The 17,183-nt window shown below is 43.9% G+C and overlaps 1 protein-coding gene and 1 long non-coding RNA gene across 2 annotated transcripts; one reads left to right on the forward strand and one right to left on the reverse strand.

The window, feature by feature from the left end:
- Positions 1-1,221: 1,221 nt before the first annotated feature.
- On the reverse strand, positions 1,222-10,398 carry LOC309331162. The gene is made up of 3 exons (XR_014151739.1): positions 10,070-10,398; positions 9,068-9,124; positions 1,222-2,100 (listed from the first exon to the last, which is right to left on the reverse strand). It is a non-coding gene; the product is annotated as an uncharacterized lncRNA (long non-coding RNA).
- A 262-nt stretch (positions 10,399-10,660) lies between these two features.
- On the forward strand, positions 10,661-16,913 carry RNF26 (ring finger protein 26). The gene has a single exon (XM_081843144.1). The coding sequence runs from the start codon at positions 11,665-11,667 to the stop codon at positions 13,168-13,170; it is 1,506 nt and encodes a 501-aa protein (XP_081699270.1). The 5' UTR covers positions 10,661-11,664; the 3' UTR covers positions 13,171-16,913.
- Positions 16,914-17,183: the final 270 nt, after the last annotated feature.

The raw sequence follows: 17,183 nt of genomic DNA on the forward strand, positions 1-17,183 counted from the left end.
TGCCTTGCCTTGAAGACAATCTGGAAATTTCAACTGACTCCAAAAGCACTTGCACTCTATGCCTGAGGTGCTGAGAAACTCACTTCTTTTTGAAAAGGAAATTTCTACGCTAGGATTCTGGAGCACAGGACCATTCTAGATTTTTAAAAGAGTTTTATTTCTTCTTTAATGTAACCACCATCTCTATGTATCCTTCACCAATCATTACATGAAGCAGAAACACTCGTAATAAAATCCGTCCACAAGCAAACTTGTTTTCTCATGCCTACTTATCAGAGTATCTTGGAAGCCGCGCAATGCATGCTCACAGTGTCAAAACAAAGAGACAGATCGTGAAGGGGTGATTCCTGTTGAGTTTTGTAGCCACATCCCTTTTCTGTTGCTGGTGCTGCAATCTTCCCCTTCCCCTTTCATAGCTCCATATTTTATAACAACCTCAGAGAAACCGACAGCTGAGGAAAAGCCAGCTCAGATGACAAAGCAATGAAAGAAGCGGGTGAACTGGAAATACAGCAGGACAAATATCAGCCACCTGCTCATCAGTGACAGATTTGCAGGGTTTAGCCACCAGCTGGGCGTCGTCGTCACCCCCCCCCCATCAACTTTCACCAGCTTTGCCTGCCTTTTTGCTCCTTCCACAGCTGGGGCCCCTCCACCCTCTCTCTGGATAACAAGGCACCTGCTCTTTTTCCTCAGCTATCCAGTTTCCACCACCGTTTCAAACACATCATAGTGGTTAGGCAAAAACAGTTAGACTTGCACGTTTCTGCTGCTCCTAAGAGAAAACACAGCACAGCACATGGCACCAAAATAATTTTCTTAGAAGCGCTGTATTTTTTAAATCTTTTGCTGAATGGTGGGGCATGGATCCATGCTGGTACTTGTCTCTTAAAAGTGTGGCTGAATGGTCAAATTGCAGCCAATATTTTGTAGGGCTCATGATCAACCACATCCTACACAGCAGTCATAACAGCAGTGGGCACACCAATACTGGCTTAAAATGCAGCAAGGTCATTTTTTCTGCTGGGTTTTGAATCACATGTATACGTGATTGTGTTTGCAAGTATCCTACTTCGGTGGGCAGGGGGCGGGCCCAGATATGGTTTACATTTCAAATTGGATCAAAGCTGGTTGGGGGGGGGGAGTGCATCAAAACACATTACATTCTCAAAAAACTTCAAAATAGATGTGGGTCGTGGCTAATGTCATGTGTTCCCATTGGTGGGAGTGCAGTGCATGCAGAGGAAATGTGACTATGTACACAGCCACTGGGATGAATTGTGTAGACCTCTGTGCAAATTTCGGTGGGTTTTGTGTTAGAAAAATGTAATATTCATGCAATAAAAGCATAACCATGAGCATTTAATACCAATGCAGGTCTTATGCAAAGACTACTAAATAATAGTCAGTCATTGAACAGCTGCCACTAAACTACCTTTAAATTGCCATTTTAGTGATAATGCTGGGAGACTTCTGGCCACGCAGACATTGCCAACCATGACAAGTTTTTAAAGCACTTGGAGAGAAACTGTTTTGTCTTTGCTAGAAGACCAAGTCACACTTTCCTACAATAGATGCTATTGCCTGGAATTCTGGCAATTCTCAGTGCCAACTGCCAGAGGCTGTTCTCTTCCAGGGCTCTGCCCGCATAAATATAAGCATAAATGACTCCTAATGAAATTAGATAAGGGAGGCTGGTAATTTGAGAATGAAGCATGAGGCAGATCTGGGAAGTTCATTCAATTCTCAAAATCAAAACAACAGTAAATCAGAGTCATCTGAGTCAAACAAGCATGTAGGAAACAGTGCACTATATTCTTGAAGCAAGGATGACACAGCTGTAAAGGGACAGCTGTTGATTTGTTTTCCAAGCAAATGAGTGTGTGCCCACCTTCAGCAACTGTCTGAAACAAGAGCCAGCTTTGCAAAGGAACTTGGAGTGAGGCAATGCTTGACGGTACTTTCCAAACAGTAGGAAGTTGAGTGTCCTTCTGTTCTGCTGTAGGCCTTCAGCTGCTGCATGTTAACTGAGTCGCCTCGTTATTTCCAGCTTATTGCCAAGAGCTGCACTCATGCTTTTGTAAGAGAGATTCCCAGATCCTGTGATGTAAGCAGTTATGACAGAGTGAAATAACAACCCCTTATCATGACTCAGGTATTGTACTGCAGCTTTGGGGATACAGCTGACACATGATAATACCTATCTCATGGTGTGTAGGGTCACCTTATAAACTGGAGTCTCCAGACTTTAAATGTCTAGGCAAAGGGCAGGTGAGGAGAGCAGTAATATGCTCTCTTGGCTGGAAAAAGTGCCAGGAGGTCAGCCTCCGCCAAATATTTCAAATGGGCACACCAATAATATTTTCTGTTTGAGACCTGCCTATCAAATGCAATGTCCAGTTTGGAAGTTAAATGTTAGGTTCAGGGAGAATCCTCCGCATGCAGGAGGAAGTTATGAATGGGACTGGAATGAAGAGCCAAAAAGCCCCTCCATTTAAACAGATGGCGGTGCCATGGCACACAGAGTGGCCACTTCTGGGCTGTCACTATTTTCAGGTGGACTTCGATCACATAAACACAATCCAGGTTGTACAGGTTGATTTAGCACTCCAGGTTGATTTAGTACTCTTGTTCAACAAGCCTACTTCTCCCTGCCCCCGCTCCCCTGTCTTTTTGCCATAAGGAAACTGATGGGGAAAGTATGGGATGACAGTTACTTGACATAATGTCATATAACCTCCACAAGACCAAACCAGAATGAATGCTGAATAAATAGATAGCATTGTCTATCCTCCCTGCAAACATCATGCAAACAAAAGCAGCATGACTGCTCAATAAACTGGTTAACTTGAAGCGACCAGTGACAGAAAACAGTGTTAAGGAGCAGAAAAGAAAGCATAAAGAGGAGCATTTCACGAACAAATCCTAGCTTGTCCTGGGATGCCTCTTATATGCTTCATTTCCCCCAGCTCAACAGCCTGCCACAAATAAAACTGAATGAAATGGACAGAGGCCATCTTTCTTTCTTTTTTTAGGGATCACAAATCCAAACATTACCATAAATGCCGAAAGCATCTCCAGCTCTGTTACGTTGTAAAAGGGTGTGTGAGATGAGGAGCAGGGGAGGATGGCAGAAGCAGAAAGAAATGTATGAAATTAGAGAAGAAAAGACAATCACACCAAAGAAATCCACAAAATGAAAATTGAGGGGAGTAAGTTAATATCAACATGAAAACAGAGACTGTTATGGTGAGAACTGAAGAGATTGGCTCATTGCTAATTTAACAGGATTATAAATAAATGCAATCTGGTGCCTTTTTTGGTAGCTGCATTGACTGCACGACTCAGATTATTAGAATAATGATAGCATGAGTGTTGTGTATACAGACAGTAATGATGGTATCTTTGAATGGAGAAATACAGCTATGGTTTTGTTTAAACAGCCTACAGGCTACATTTTCTCCCCCCCCCCCCCCTTGAGTCCACTGTTAAGTACTAAGAGATGTGTTGTGGATGTTGGGTAGTGTTTTCCCTTTGGCCTTTTAGTCAATAATAAACATCATAAGAGCCAATTGCAAGCTCATGTGTAGCAATGGAGCTGTTGTGTGTAGTGTAATAATTTTAGACCAGGGGATTTCAATGTATAGCTGGCCTCTCTAAGTATAGAGGGAACAGATGTTCAACCCCTCAAGAAAACAATAAAGATCAAAATGAAGGCAACAGTTTGGCTAGTACAACTAATTCTTGTTTTATGGCCAGGAAAAGGCAGATCAAAGAAGAAAGCAGAGAGCATGGATAAAACTGTAATGACACATGAAGTGTGTATTATCAGTGCTGCCACCCACATTGCAGTCAAAATACTTTCCCCTGCTCTCCTACTTCAGATCACTTGTGCATCCCAAACTTCACTAGCAAGTTTATTGGCTCTCCATGTTGGATGGTTACTGTTACAAAGTCATACTGTACTATAGAGCTTTCTAAACCTTTCATGTTGGTGACATACTTTTTAGACATGCATCATTTCGTGACACAGTTATTCAGTTTTACTAGAAAAACAGTGGTGAAACTAACCCCTTTCCAGTCATGGGAGAACAGGGAGCGTTCACACTACACACTGCAGCCGACACACTAACATGTCGCGACACACAGTTTGGAAAGCTCTGCTGTACTACATGTCCTTGTCCAGGCACGAGCCCCCTTACTCTTTCCCTATGTTGCTGTTTGTCTTGCTACACTGCTGTAATTATTGAGAGGTATAAAAGATTAACAATAAATCTCCTTAAAATACATAAATTGAAACGAACACAGTTGACATATCCAAGACAAGGAGTGGTATCTGGGACCATATTTTGTCCCCTTCCCCCAAGAGAAATGACATCCTGGAACCACCAGGAGACTATTGCTTACACTAGCAGGGCAGTGGGTCAAATCTTAACTAGGAAGACTCTTGCTCTGTCTACAATTTCAAGAACCATGCTTTTATACTGTAATATTTAAGAAGAATTTTCCATACAACTAGCTTAAGAGGTATTCAAGAGTTGCAAAGCTGCAACACACATTGTCCACAGCCACACTAAGGATATGATCAACAAGCGTCCACAGTGAACTGTGGCGGATGCTCTCCTAACTGAGCAAGTGAGAGGATCTTCTGCTCTCTTTCCCATAGAACATTTTTCTCCTTCCGTTCCCTTAAAAAGCCCTCTGCTTGAGGGTTTTGCTCAAAGAGCTCGGAGCTTTTCATCACTGACTTCAGAGCTCAATGGGTGTGGAATGCTGCTCTCCAGGGACCCTAAGTGCTAACCCTGCATCTGAAGAAGAAGTGCATGCATCTGAAGAAGTGTGCATGCACACGAAAGCTCATACCAAGAACTGACTTAGTTGGTCTTTAAGGTGCTACTGGAAGGAATTTGTTTTGTTTTTGCTAACCCTGCAGTTTGCCTTACAGTTTACATACAGATTCTTAACCTGTTGCTTTCAGTATTGTGGGGAAAGGAATGCCAAGCCCTGAGCACTTGTGTTTGGAATCAGGGAAAGGAATGTAAGCTTGATTCCTTGAAGTGAGCCTCTTGTGGTGGCACTGGAACAGTTATGGATGCTTGGAAAGCAACACAAAAATGTTAATTTCCAAGCAAGAATGGGCCCCTAATGAGGGGGTGTCTCTGTGTGTTTGTGTTGAGGAGGGTCATGCCTCAAGAGAAGAAATTTAAAGCATGACACATAATGTAATGCTTGGGATGAGAGCATAAATCTTGCTGCAGCATGGCTGTACTGAGCTACGGGCAGGTGCTGAGCTTCCCGCCACCATCATGATGAACCATTGCAACCCACAGCCCCCTCCCCAATCCGCTTTTATTGCAGGCCTTCATATAATCTTATCCATATGTATTATGTTCAAATATGTCTTACGTTATGGAGCTTAGCTCTTGAAATGCTGCCAATACACCTTTGTTCTCTTTATCTGCTGTGTCCCACTCCCATCCCACTTCAGTCCTGGTACTTACTATATGTCTCAAGATATACCTTATGGAGAGGATGTCAGTCTATATTATGTGCACAAATGTTTTCCAGTAGCTAGGACAAGACCTTGCTGTGCTAAATTTCATCTGTGGCTCTGAGCAGTGTTAGAAACTGAGATATGAAAGCTAGGAGCTAAATGGCACCTTAAACCTAGGTTATGGGCACAACAACAGAATGTCCAGGCATGATTTTTATATGACAATACAAAGCTGAAGATGAATGAATATTCTGAAGAGGGTCTCTTTCCCAGTCTTCAGAGAGTAGCTGGAAGTGGAGAGGCAGGAAAAGGTCCTCCTTTCCTTCCACTCTGCAGTTTTAATCTGAAATCTTAGGTGTACTACTGTGCCCAGAGCTGAGAAACCGCTCGCTCTAATGAAATTCCCTGTCACAAAATGCACCTAGAACAATGGGAGTTTCAAACACTGGCTCTGAGGTTTAAGCTGTTTTCATAAACAATGCACCAGTTTTTTTGCCTCCCCTTCCTGCATCTGCAGTTCAGATGTAAAAAACTGGATGGATGGATGGATAACAATATATAGGCTAAATGTCCATCTGAATTTAAAGTGTCTTTCATTCACTTTCTATCCATCAGGCTTTCTGTTCCAGTACACAGTATAGAAAGGAATCAGTCTAGTCATATCTGCATGGGCCATTTCTTTAAATAATGTTCCCCATGCTGTTTATGATTTAAACTAATAGCAAAGGAAATTGTGCTAAGAAGAATTGCTCTTATATCTTGGCTTATTCTTCCAATCTAATTGGTGTAAATACTCAGTTCAAGTTTGTTTTCTACAGCTAATGAAGAAAACAGGACAAATGTGATAATATGCAGCCCTGCCTTTAAGACCAGGGCATCTGGCTTTAAACAAGGCTCAGATTCTGTTAAATCAATTAAGCTTTGACTCTTCTAGACTTTGGAGAAAGGGCACCTGCACAAATAGAGTACAAACAGCTCTTCATAATGGAAAAATACAAACACCAAAGAACACCAGGAAAGCAGAGCTGGGGGGAAGCAGCAGACAAGACGGCTTTGGGAGCAATAGCAGAATGTTGCTAGGGACGCCACTGTAGAGAACACTGCGCTGCAGGACTGAACTGAAGCCAAGATATTTTTCCATTACCTTGGCCCAAAGTCATGATTAACCCTATGACTTCCCTGTCTAAAACAATCTCTTTCAGTACAGTTGAGAGATTTTGATGCTTCAGGATAGGCACTTTTGCATCCCAGCTAAACCACAAATGTGGAAAATTATGCTCATAAGAAGGCATACTGTTTCATGTGTTTTTCAGCAACCACAATTTTCTGCAGAAAGGTTGTGGGGTTTTTTTGTACCAGAAGCACAACCTAGAGGGAATAAATTCACACTCTGCCCCACACTAGAGTACACATTGTTTGGGGGGGGGGGACTGCCTGAACAAGTGATTGTCTGTACATGATACAAGGACAAAATGAATTAAGACAAGTCTGGCTGTTGAATCATCACATATCATAACGCCTAGCAACAAACAAACAGAAGGAGGGACTTTTTGTATCAGGTCTTCTACTGGAGGCTTATTGTATGCTTCTTACTGCAAATACTTTTCTGAAGAAGCTAAAACAACTTATGAATTTTGGAAGGAATGGTAAAATGTTCCATTCTGTTCCAGTCATAACACTTTCTGAAGTAATGTCAACTGCTGTCAAAATAATGTATATAAACAGTTTGAAACAAAAAAAGATGGAAAACAAGAACTATTCTAAAATAATATGTTTTGGTTGACTGCAAATAAACTGTCACATAACTTCCTTGCTTTCTTTCCACTGCCAGAGGGAAAAAGTTTTTATATTCCTTGGAGCTTGTCTTGCCTATTAAATAATAAATGTTGTTACTGCATGTTTTTTTTTTATTATTTACATCATTTCTATACAGTGGTACCTCTGGTTGCGAACGGGATCCGTTCCGGAGGCCCATTCACAACATGAGCAGAAGGCAACCTGCAGTGGCGCGTCTGTGCACACGTGGGTTGCGATTCGCCGCTTCTGTGGATGTGGGCAACATCATTTTGCGCACCTGCGCGAACAGCGAAACCCGGAAGTAACCCTTTCTGGTACTTCCGGGTTGCCGCGGGACACAACCTGAAAAAACGTATCATGAAGCAAATATACCATGAGGTATGACTGCACTGCACAATGTATTACAAATATCTAAGTGGTGTATAGAAAACTGAAGTGACAACTTAAACAAGTTGTGGTCAGTGTGGGAAAGCAAAATGTAGATGGACCTTTCATTCGATTGAGCAGGGCTCCTCCTTATGTTTTAAAATCTCTTTTGCTAAAGCAAATGGAAGGAAATCTGTGGTGATAACCTTTTGCTAGGACAAATAGAAAGGCATCGGTTTTGATAACCTTGCTACAACTTATGGAAGGTATAAATCTCAGCAAACAGGAAAAGAGGCTGCTTTTGTTTTGCTTTTTTTGCAATTTAGCCTTGAATGAATTTAACAGCAATTTAGCCTTGACTTCTTGCTCAGAAAATAAGCATTTGTAGCTTTTTCTAATTTCCCCCAAGCACGCACAAGACGGATCAAATTTCTTACTAGGTTTAATTTAAAACTTGCCAGAACAGGTTTTACGACCCTAAGTACCGAACAAGCATTTTTTAAAAAGAAAAAAAAGGTGATCAGTGCAACCCCTCATGGTGGGCCAACAACCAAGCATATATGCTTGCCCTTGTAGCTAAAGCACCTCTGTCACAGGTAAACAGCACCCAGACATTGCAGGTGTGTGTGTGTGTAGGGCTGTTGATGTGAGAAAGGAAGCATAATATGTGGTGAACAAAGAATAGCCTTCAAACTGAATTAGGTTATCAGGTCTCCTGAGGTTCAGAGTACAGAACTTGAGTCCTCAAGGGTAGTCCTTGTGAAAAATGGAGCACTACTTGGGGAAGAAAGCTCATGCCATTCTTAATGTGGTATAGGCAATTGACAGGGATGCGTGTGGTCTAAACCACCAAACCTCTTGGGCTTGCTGTTTAGAACGTTGGCGGTTCGAATCCCCGCGACGGGGTGAGCTCCCGTGGCTCTGTCCCAGCTCCTGCCAACCTAGCAGTTTGAAAGCATGCCAGTGCAAGTAGATAAATAGGTATCATTGCAGTGGGAAGGTAAATGGCGTTTCCATGCGCTCTGGCACTCGTCACAGTCCTCCGTGCGCCAGAAGTGGTTTAGTCATGCTGGCTACATGACCCGGAAAACTGTCTGCAAACAAACACCGGCTCCCTTGGCCTGAAAGCGAGATGAGCACCGCAACCCCATAGTCGCCTTTGACTGGAGGAAGCTCACTGGATGACCTTGGTCCATTCCCTTTCCCTCCCTCTTAGCTTAACCTCTTAGCCACAGTCTTGTTGTGGGGATAAAATGTGGGGCGTAAGAGAGCAATGTAGCACCACCTTGAGCTCCTTGGAAGAACATGATATAACTAGATTAAATTTCGTTTAAAAAGGCTGAAGAAAGCAGGATCACTATCTTCCTTCCTGCTTCCAGAGATCATTTGCTATGCTATGTGCATGTTCACCTCTCAGTCAGTCTATCCCACAATGAGAGGAATAGAGAACGCCAGGGCTGGAACAAACTGTGGAGATATAAAAAGATGGTTTATATTTATGTGGAATTTCCAGGCTCACAGGTAGTCTACCTCAGGAAACCAATTACTAGTAGGAGAGACTGGAGAAAAAAAGGGCAGAGAGACAGCTGTTGATTCCATGTCTTGCTTGGGGGCTGCTGAACTAGACAGGCCTTTGTGTTAACTTTAAAAGTGCATAAGAGACAATTCTGCAGGGTGGGGATGCCATAATATATGTTTCTGCTTCCTTAACCCAATATTTAACCCTCATCTTCCAAAGTCTCTGAAGCAAGGACTTTTTAACAAAGCAAGCATTTTAAGTCAATATCTTTCCCAGAGTTCCCTTCTGCATTGGAATTGTTTTGAATATATACTTTATTACTTGTTTGCCACCTTGGACTCCTTTGGAAGGGCAGGATATCAATGTAATAAATAAATGCATCCTGTTCCTGCCTACTCAGAAGTAAACCCCGAGTTTAAAGGGACTTACTCCCACATAAGCAAGGAAGGGGGAGGGAGGCAACTGCCCCCCAATCAGTAAAAATCAATGCAAATCAATACAAATCTTAGGTTCTGCCCCCCTCAGCAAAAGCCCCCAGGAAAATCCTAGCTATGCTGATATACTCCCAGGAAAATGTACAGCCTAAAACTCCAAAACCTTGGGTCAAACTTTGAGACCTTTGTAAGGACCTCCCCCCCCCCCCCCAAATTTTAAACATCAGCTGAAGACTTTTCAATTCCATCAGGTTTATGCAAGCAATTAGAAATATGTCCTTTCACAATAGTTAGCTGATTCTTAAACATTTCGTGTGGTTTTTAATTGTATGCTTTTGTGTATCACTGGTGTCTGATGTTTTACATGGGGCAAAGAAAGGTAAACCTTTACACATAGCAAAATTACTGGTTTCCTCTGGATTGTCCTTCTATATAAAAGAAACGTGTTGTTTCTCTCACTCTATTTTGTTAATAACATTATCAAAATAGCACTTTCAATGAAATAGCTGACAGGATTCGTTCTTCGCTATTTAAAGGCTACAAAAAACATCCCTCCCCCCGAAAGGGTGTGGGGCGGGGAAATGAGCTCCTTCCTTCGGTTTGCAAGTTGAGCTCCTTTCACAAAATCGTGAAATTTCACCTCAGATTTAAAATAACAAAAGAGTATTTTGTCTACACTTGCCCCCCCCCCCCGCCTTTCAAACGAGGGGGAGAATCCCCTCAAGAAAAAAGGCGGGAAAATTATACTCCCCGTCACAATAATACACTCGCCTTTTAAACCTGGGACCCCGCCCACTACAGAATCACGTGACCTACTAACAGTCGTGCAGCGTCCGGCCTCCCTCCTGCGGTTATTCTCCCACTGTATTGGGGCGGTGCTTCCCCCTCTCAACGGCCTCGGCAAAGCCACGCCCCCTCGGCACTCTCCGTCAACCGCCCAGTGGCGTTTTTCAAAACTGCCCAATCGTGGCACGGAGGCGAAAAACAACAACGACGACGAGCAAATCATGCGCTGGGCGGTTAAACGTCCGTCGGGTTCCCCTGGGTTGATTGGCTGCGGAGCGTTGGCCCCGCCTACCAAAATGGCGGCGCCCATCAGCGCGAAGGTAAGAGCTTCGGATGCAGCGGCGAGTGGGAGCGATTGATAGACTTAACGGGAACGACCTGCCCACCTTCCTTATTCCGCTGCTTGCAAGTAAGAGAGGGGTGCAACGCAAGAAGGTGGCAGCGGTTGTCAAGGCGAGGAGTGGGTGCTGTCCTCTCCCCTTGAGGAAGGGGGCTACGGAGGGAGACCCACCCGGTCTGGGCTCCAGTTCCCTAAGCTGACTTCGGAGACCTTCTTCGAGGAGCCCCCTCAGGGGGAGGGGATTTCACTGGAGCCTTTCGTCCCCTCCCCCCTCCCCTGCATGCGTCCCTAGTACACTAGCGGGCATGTCCTAACTTGCCTCCCTCGTCTACTGTATCGGACTGATAAGAATCTCACCTTTCGTCTGATGGGGGTCTCCCGTATTTTCCCCATGCAAATAAAAACACGCTCGCTTCTACCCCTTTTGCTGTCAGCATAATCCTTAAATAAAAAGCTCAGCAGGAAGAAAGAAGCTCTCACTTGTAGCATATGGGGACATTTGCTTAGATCTCAATAACTCTCAGTGAAGTGAGAGTATTTTTTTCTTGTCAAGTGACTGATTTAGGAGCCAGACGTGCTCCCTTCGGAAAATGGAACAGTTGCTACATGGTCCGAAATAAATACTTTGTATATTCAAATTGGAGAGAGACGTAACTAAAAGCAACTCCTCTTCCAAATTGGGCATTCCTACGAATTTTAAAGGAAGGGATTAAGCCTCAAGGACAAGGGAGCATCAATGTTTGTCTTCAGTGCACTTTCCATCTTGATGCCGAAACAGTCCCTTATTTCATAAAACTCTGAAATACGTAAAAATTCATTCCTAGGATACTGGGACCTCTCCTTTCAGTCTTTTGGGAAGCGTTGCAGCTCCCTTCAGTGGCAATCAAACTCTCGTCAGTCCAATTATTCCTATTTTTGCCCACTCTCCATGTGGAGCTCCACTATGGATCTAGTGTTTTTGGTTATCAATGGTGTGGGAATGATTTTGGACCTCTTGGTTCTCTTGCTGGATGTCAACTTCTTCCTCTTTTCCACACTAGTGTCCTTCCTCGTCTGGCTCATTGCATTTGTTTGTAGCCTGCCCAATACCTTGGTTGCTTGTGTGATCCACTGCTGGAATGGGATTACGTTATCCTCGCTATGCATAGCTGAGGCATTATATTACTTGACTCTGGGCTCTGTGCACACCATTGTCAACATGCTGCGGGGCTTCTTCTCCAGCATGGAGAGCTTGAAAGTAGTGGGCCACCTGTTCACCCACCTGACGCTTAAAAGCAAAGAAATTATGCACCGTGGTTTCTGGAACCTGGTTGGATCCGGCCAGTCACTTCTCAGGCAAGTGTGCGAAGTGTGTGCCATCGTCATGAGCCTTGTGGCTTACTTCGTCAACAGCATCATCAACATCTGCCTCATCGGAACCCAGAACCTTTTCTCTCTGGGACTGGCCCTGTGGGAAACTGTTGTTGGCCCCTTTCTAAGGGTCACCGATATTTTTGCAGCTTTTGTTGCACGGCTGTCCAGCAGTGCCATCGCTATGGCCATCCTCCTATGGACTCCCTGCCAGTTGGCGTTTGATCTGCTGGCCTCTGTGAGCAAGCTGCTGCTTAATGTTTTCTTCCTCAACCTCTATGGTTTGATGCTGCTGTCTGTGATTCTTGCCACCAGCATCTTAATCCTCAACCCTCAGCTGACGTGGACACTGGCAAGCCAAATGTCTGGCTATTTGAACACCATGCCTTCTTACCAGCGCCTGCTAAGAGACATGCGCCGCCTGTATCAGATTGTACTCTTGTCATTGGAGATGGTCTTGAGCTCGCAAGCTTGGCGCAGGTTAGCTGACTGGAGCCTCCAGATGGCTAGCTGGAACAGAGGTGGCAGGGGAGGAAACCACCATGTGGAACAAGAGCAACAGCTTTTGATTGAGGGCAACCAAGAAAGGCTAGGAGGACCTGCTGTAGTTCAGGGACCAGCTCCTCCTGGAGCAACTCATCCAAGAAGACAAGGACCACCTGTGACTAATCAGCAGGCTGTGCCCCGTGCCCGCCAAACATGGCAGGCAGCAGCTCGAGGCAGCAGGAACCAGCACAGAACAGAAGATGATCTGGAATCAACTACACAACGGAGTCTGCAGTCAGGGCAGCACTTGCAGCCTCCTGGTGAAGAACCAAGCACATCACATGCCAAACCTGCAACAAAAGAGCAGCTTAATGCTCTGGAGGACGACGATGACCCATGGCTTCTTCTCAAAGAACAAGAAGAGCGGAAGAAATGTGTCATCTGCCAGGACCAAACAAAGACAGTTTTGCTACTTCCCTGCCGGCATCTTTGCCTCTGCCAGCAGTGCACTGAAATCCTGCTGCAGCAGGCCATATACCAGCGCAACTGCCCACTCTGCCGGCAGATGATCCTGCAGACTCTCAATGTCTACCTGTGACCTATGTGGAGGGGATAGCTTTTTCCACATTCCTTCAAGCTTTCCATGTGCATTGGCCAAAGCATGTGGGGCTGCTGGCATTTTGTACCTGCTGCTTTCTATGGCAGCTGGTTGACAGCAGCTTTATGCTGATCGTTGATATTGGCAATGGCTACCCTTTTTATTTCCAAAGAACTATTGCAGTCAGTGCAACTTGGAAAATACTGTGGATGGTTTCTATGCACCTCTGTTTTCATTTTCTTGTTGCTGCCACTAGCCAATCACAGTAATAATCTAGAACTTTGCTGTTGCTAAAGATGCTGAGCCATCATGTTGAATATACAAAAGCGTGGCTTAAAAAAAACAACCGGTAAAATGTCAGCCAGAAGCTGACAAGTAATTAAGGTAGATTTCTGGTAAGGAGCTACCTGTTGCAAAGAGAGCAGGTGCTGAAATTGTAGATTTTTTGGCTTTCCTGTAACTTAGCATGTAAACAACAACAACAACAACCCTTAGCAGGCTTGTTTGGTAAACACTTGGGGAAAATATGTTAATCCTTCCTCCATTCTTTTACTGGGGGTATGAAACAATATTCTCACCCCGGCATTTCTTTCCAGAGCAGGGGAATGTTCCTGGACTACAGCTCCTGTAATCTCTGACCATCAGCCATGCTGACTAGGCTGATGGGAGTTGGAGTCCAATAATGTCTGGAGAGCCATAAGTTTCCCATGTATGTTCTAATAGTGAGACTTCAGCAACCTGAAACTGACCAGTAGACCAGTTTCATGGTTCTCTTCAGAATATTGTCTAGTTACCTTAACATGTATTTGTGCATTCTGTAGTAGGAAAGTTCATACTTCCAAGCACTGGTGTGTAGATTTCTGACAGGTGCTATACATAGAAAGCCTCACTAATTTAGCTTGCACTTTTGAAAACCATGCACCACAGAATTCCTACTTTCAAGAAGTACTTCCCAATACCCAGTGAGCATCTTTTTGATGTGTCATTTTGAAAGAGCTGTGGCAGCACTGTCATTTCCCACCCCCCCCTCCAGGTTTTCTGTGCTCATTTGTTTCAAGACTTCATATAAAAAGCAAGTTGGACACCAAATGTGCAGCTGTGGAGCACAGAGACACCACACACAGTAGTTCACTAGCAAGCTGAAGTCAGGGTCCTCTTGTCTCTGCTGGCATGTAACTTCCACAGGTCACCTATGCAAAACTATTACATTCCAGCTTTATTGCACAACTGATTGATTGATATATATTTTCCCTCTTTGGGGTCCAGCTGGAGAAAGCTGATGTAACCAAATATAGTCGTAACAGGTGGCAAGCCTCTTATCAACAGTGCTGGAGACTGCATGGTTTGACTCCAGGCTCTGGTGTGGACTGATAATAAGATAAATTTTTTTATGACTACTTGTCTGGGTAAGATTTGAACAGGGTGGTGACCTCAGTAAGAAAGCCTGGCTCTGGGTCTGGTCGCTTAAGTCCAGAAGACGAAACCAGTCTCCCAGGTGCAAGTAACATTCATTCTAGAAGGAAAATTATGAAAGTAGGAAGGGACATAGGCTAGAGTGGTTTGTTTTGACTGTTGCACTTGGCGTAAGAGTAACCTCTGGGCTCCCTTTTCCCCCAGACCTAGTCAGAAAGCATCCATAGCTCTGCTTCTTGGAAATTGGGCACGAGACCAAATCCAAAAGCATAGAAAACTCAGTGAATAGCTGCTGCTAATCGTCATCCTGTGTCTAAAATGTGGAGATGAGAAAGACAGATAGTGGTTTACCCGCCTCACCTGCCACCCTGACCAGAGCCACCTGGTTTCTTGAATGTTTAAACTGGGAAAAAGAAAGCTGAGAAGTAGAGGTATGAAACCCTGACAAGTTTTATCTTCGTGGTGTTCTTTTGAGCTTTCTAAATTATTGAAAGCTGTTCCTAGTCATAAATGGAGTGCTGCACCTGGGCCGGAGAGATTTTTGCGGCCTTGTTGAAGCTGTGACATAACATGGCTTGATCCTGACTGTATAAAAGCACCGGATATCAGCGTCCTTCACAGAATCGTTTTAATAGCATTAGAATGTGGCTGGCACCCTGGTCCTACGTGTTTGCTTTGAAGTATGCCCTGTTGTTTCTAATAGCGCTTACTTCCCAGTGACTATCTCTTTGTAACAGATGAGGTCCACAGCTGAAAGGTCAGGGTGTCATGAATTCCACCATCGTGACCTTACGCAGCACCCTTTGCAGCAGACTTGAGCAATGCATCCAGGAGACCTTGCCTTTTGTAACACTACTCAGTGTCCTCTGGGAAGGTTGTTCAACCCTCACCCCCAAATGCTTCAGGGGCTAAACTTCACTTTGCAAAATGAGAATGAAGACTGGAATCTCAAAGCAGATTTTCCCATCCTGAAAACTAGAGTGTCTACCTAGTTGAAACACATTGTCTGCTAAGTCAGATGCTAAGATTTGAGGACACTTGGTTTGAATGTTGCGGGGGTACGCAGTGTGGGGGTTGCAAAATCAGATTTTTTTCAGTTGCATTGTAAAAATGGGACTATTTAAAACCGTCCCAAAGTGTGGAGTTTTGTTTTTTTAATTGGAAAGTCTTCTGCATTATGTTTTTAATTTTCTTTTAATTCAAACCTTGTAGTTAAAATTGCACAGTGCAGCTGAATCCCAACCAAGTTCTTTGGTTTTAAGGGAGAGCTGTGGCATCCCTCTGAATGATACGATGTACTATTGTGTGGAGCCAAAGGTTTGGTAGCAGAAAAATGGATTTGAGCAAATGCTAAACTGAGTGCCTTAATGATGGCAGGTCAGAAAGGAAGACAGTGCTGAAGGCAAGCTAGCTATAAAGCTAACAAATTCAAGTGAGCTTGTGATTGTGTGTGTATGTGTGTGTGTATATATATACGGGATCAAAGAGAGTTTATATAATCAGTTGGATCTAGACAGTCAACATGTGTTACAAGGTAGTAGGGCAGACTACAACTTCTGGCTGCAGATGGGTGATTCTATTTTTGTAATCCTTCTCTACATAACAAAACTTTCTACAAGTTAAAAACAAAGTAGCACATCAGAGAGGGGTTCTTAGTCATCCTGCTCCTTATTATTTACAAGTAGAAAGCTAACAAATTATTATTATTATTTATTTGGAGGGGAGCATTCAGTAATGTGAACCTGCCCACCTGCAGTCTGAATCAGTACAGTCTCCTCTGCTCTATAGTTCTGCTAGCATAGACCAGAGTTTACATGCACTGATTTGTACTGAGCAACTAAAGAAATGTGCAAGTTGGAGAACAACCTAATTTAGAATAATATGTGATTCTCTCTAACCATCCCACCCCACCCCCAAAAAATCGGTATCTGAGGAGTTTTATTCCAGTCTTTCTAAGCAGTTAGATGCGTAGAACTGCACATTTTGCAATTTTTTTGGGGGTGGGGTGGATGGGGAATTGAGCAGGAGCAGAAATGTGTGGTGTTACAGCAAAGGCCTGCCTACTGTCCTGTGGAGCTAGCTGCCCACTCCTGATCTGTGCCTTGTTCAAACTGCTGCCCACTCTCACAAACCTTCTGAGTGTTATTTTATAAGAAGATGATGTGCAATTGCCTTTTATCCAGTACCTGCTCCGTTGTCTCCTCTTGCAGTTGCCCTTCTTGCTGCCTCTGGAGGGGCCTTTTGGTTTGCTTATGTGGTAATGGCAAAGTCTATTCTTTGCACTATGTAAAATGATTGTTTGCAAATTAAAAGGAACCCTTTTCACAAAATCAGCTCTTCCCACTGTTCTTTATAAACAATTTTATTAAAAAAGGAAGGCACTCGAGGCCTCTCCTTTTTGTTTATTCCATTTATGTTTTCTGGGCTGACGTGTCACCGAAGGAGCCTAGTGGCTCTGGTGGAACTGAAGAAACTGGATACAAATCCCACACAGAGCCACTAAGTGGCCTTAGGTAAGTTATTATCTCAGCTTCAGTTCCCCAGCTACATGATACAGTTGAAATGAAACCTTCGTTGCCTTCCACAGGCAATGCAACCAC

The sequence above is a fragment of the Podarcis erhardii genome (assembly GCF_964252035.2).
Source record: "Podarcis erhardii genome assembly, chromosome: 16".
In the NCBI taxonomy this organism is placed as follows: Eukaryota; Metazoa; Chordata; class Lepidosauria; order Squamata; family Lacertidae; genus Podarcis; species Podarcis erhardii.

What these genes read in the sequence shown, in the direction of transcription:
- RNF26 (XM_081843144.1), top strand. Translation starts at nt 11,665, where the DNA reads ATGTGGAGCTCCACTATGGATCTAGTGTTTTTGGTTATCAATGGTGTG.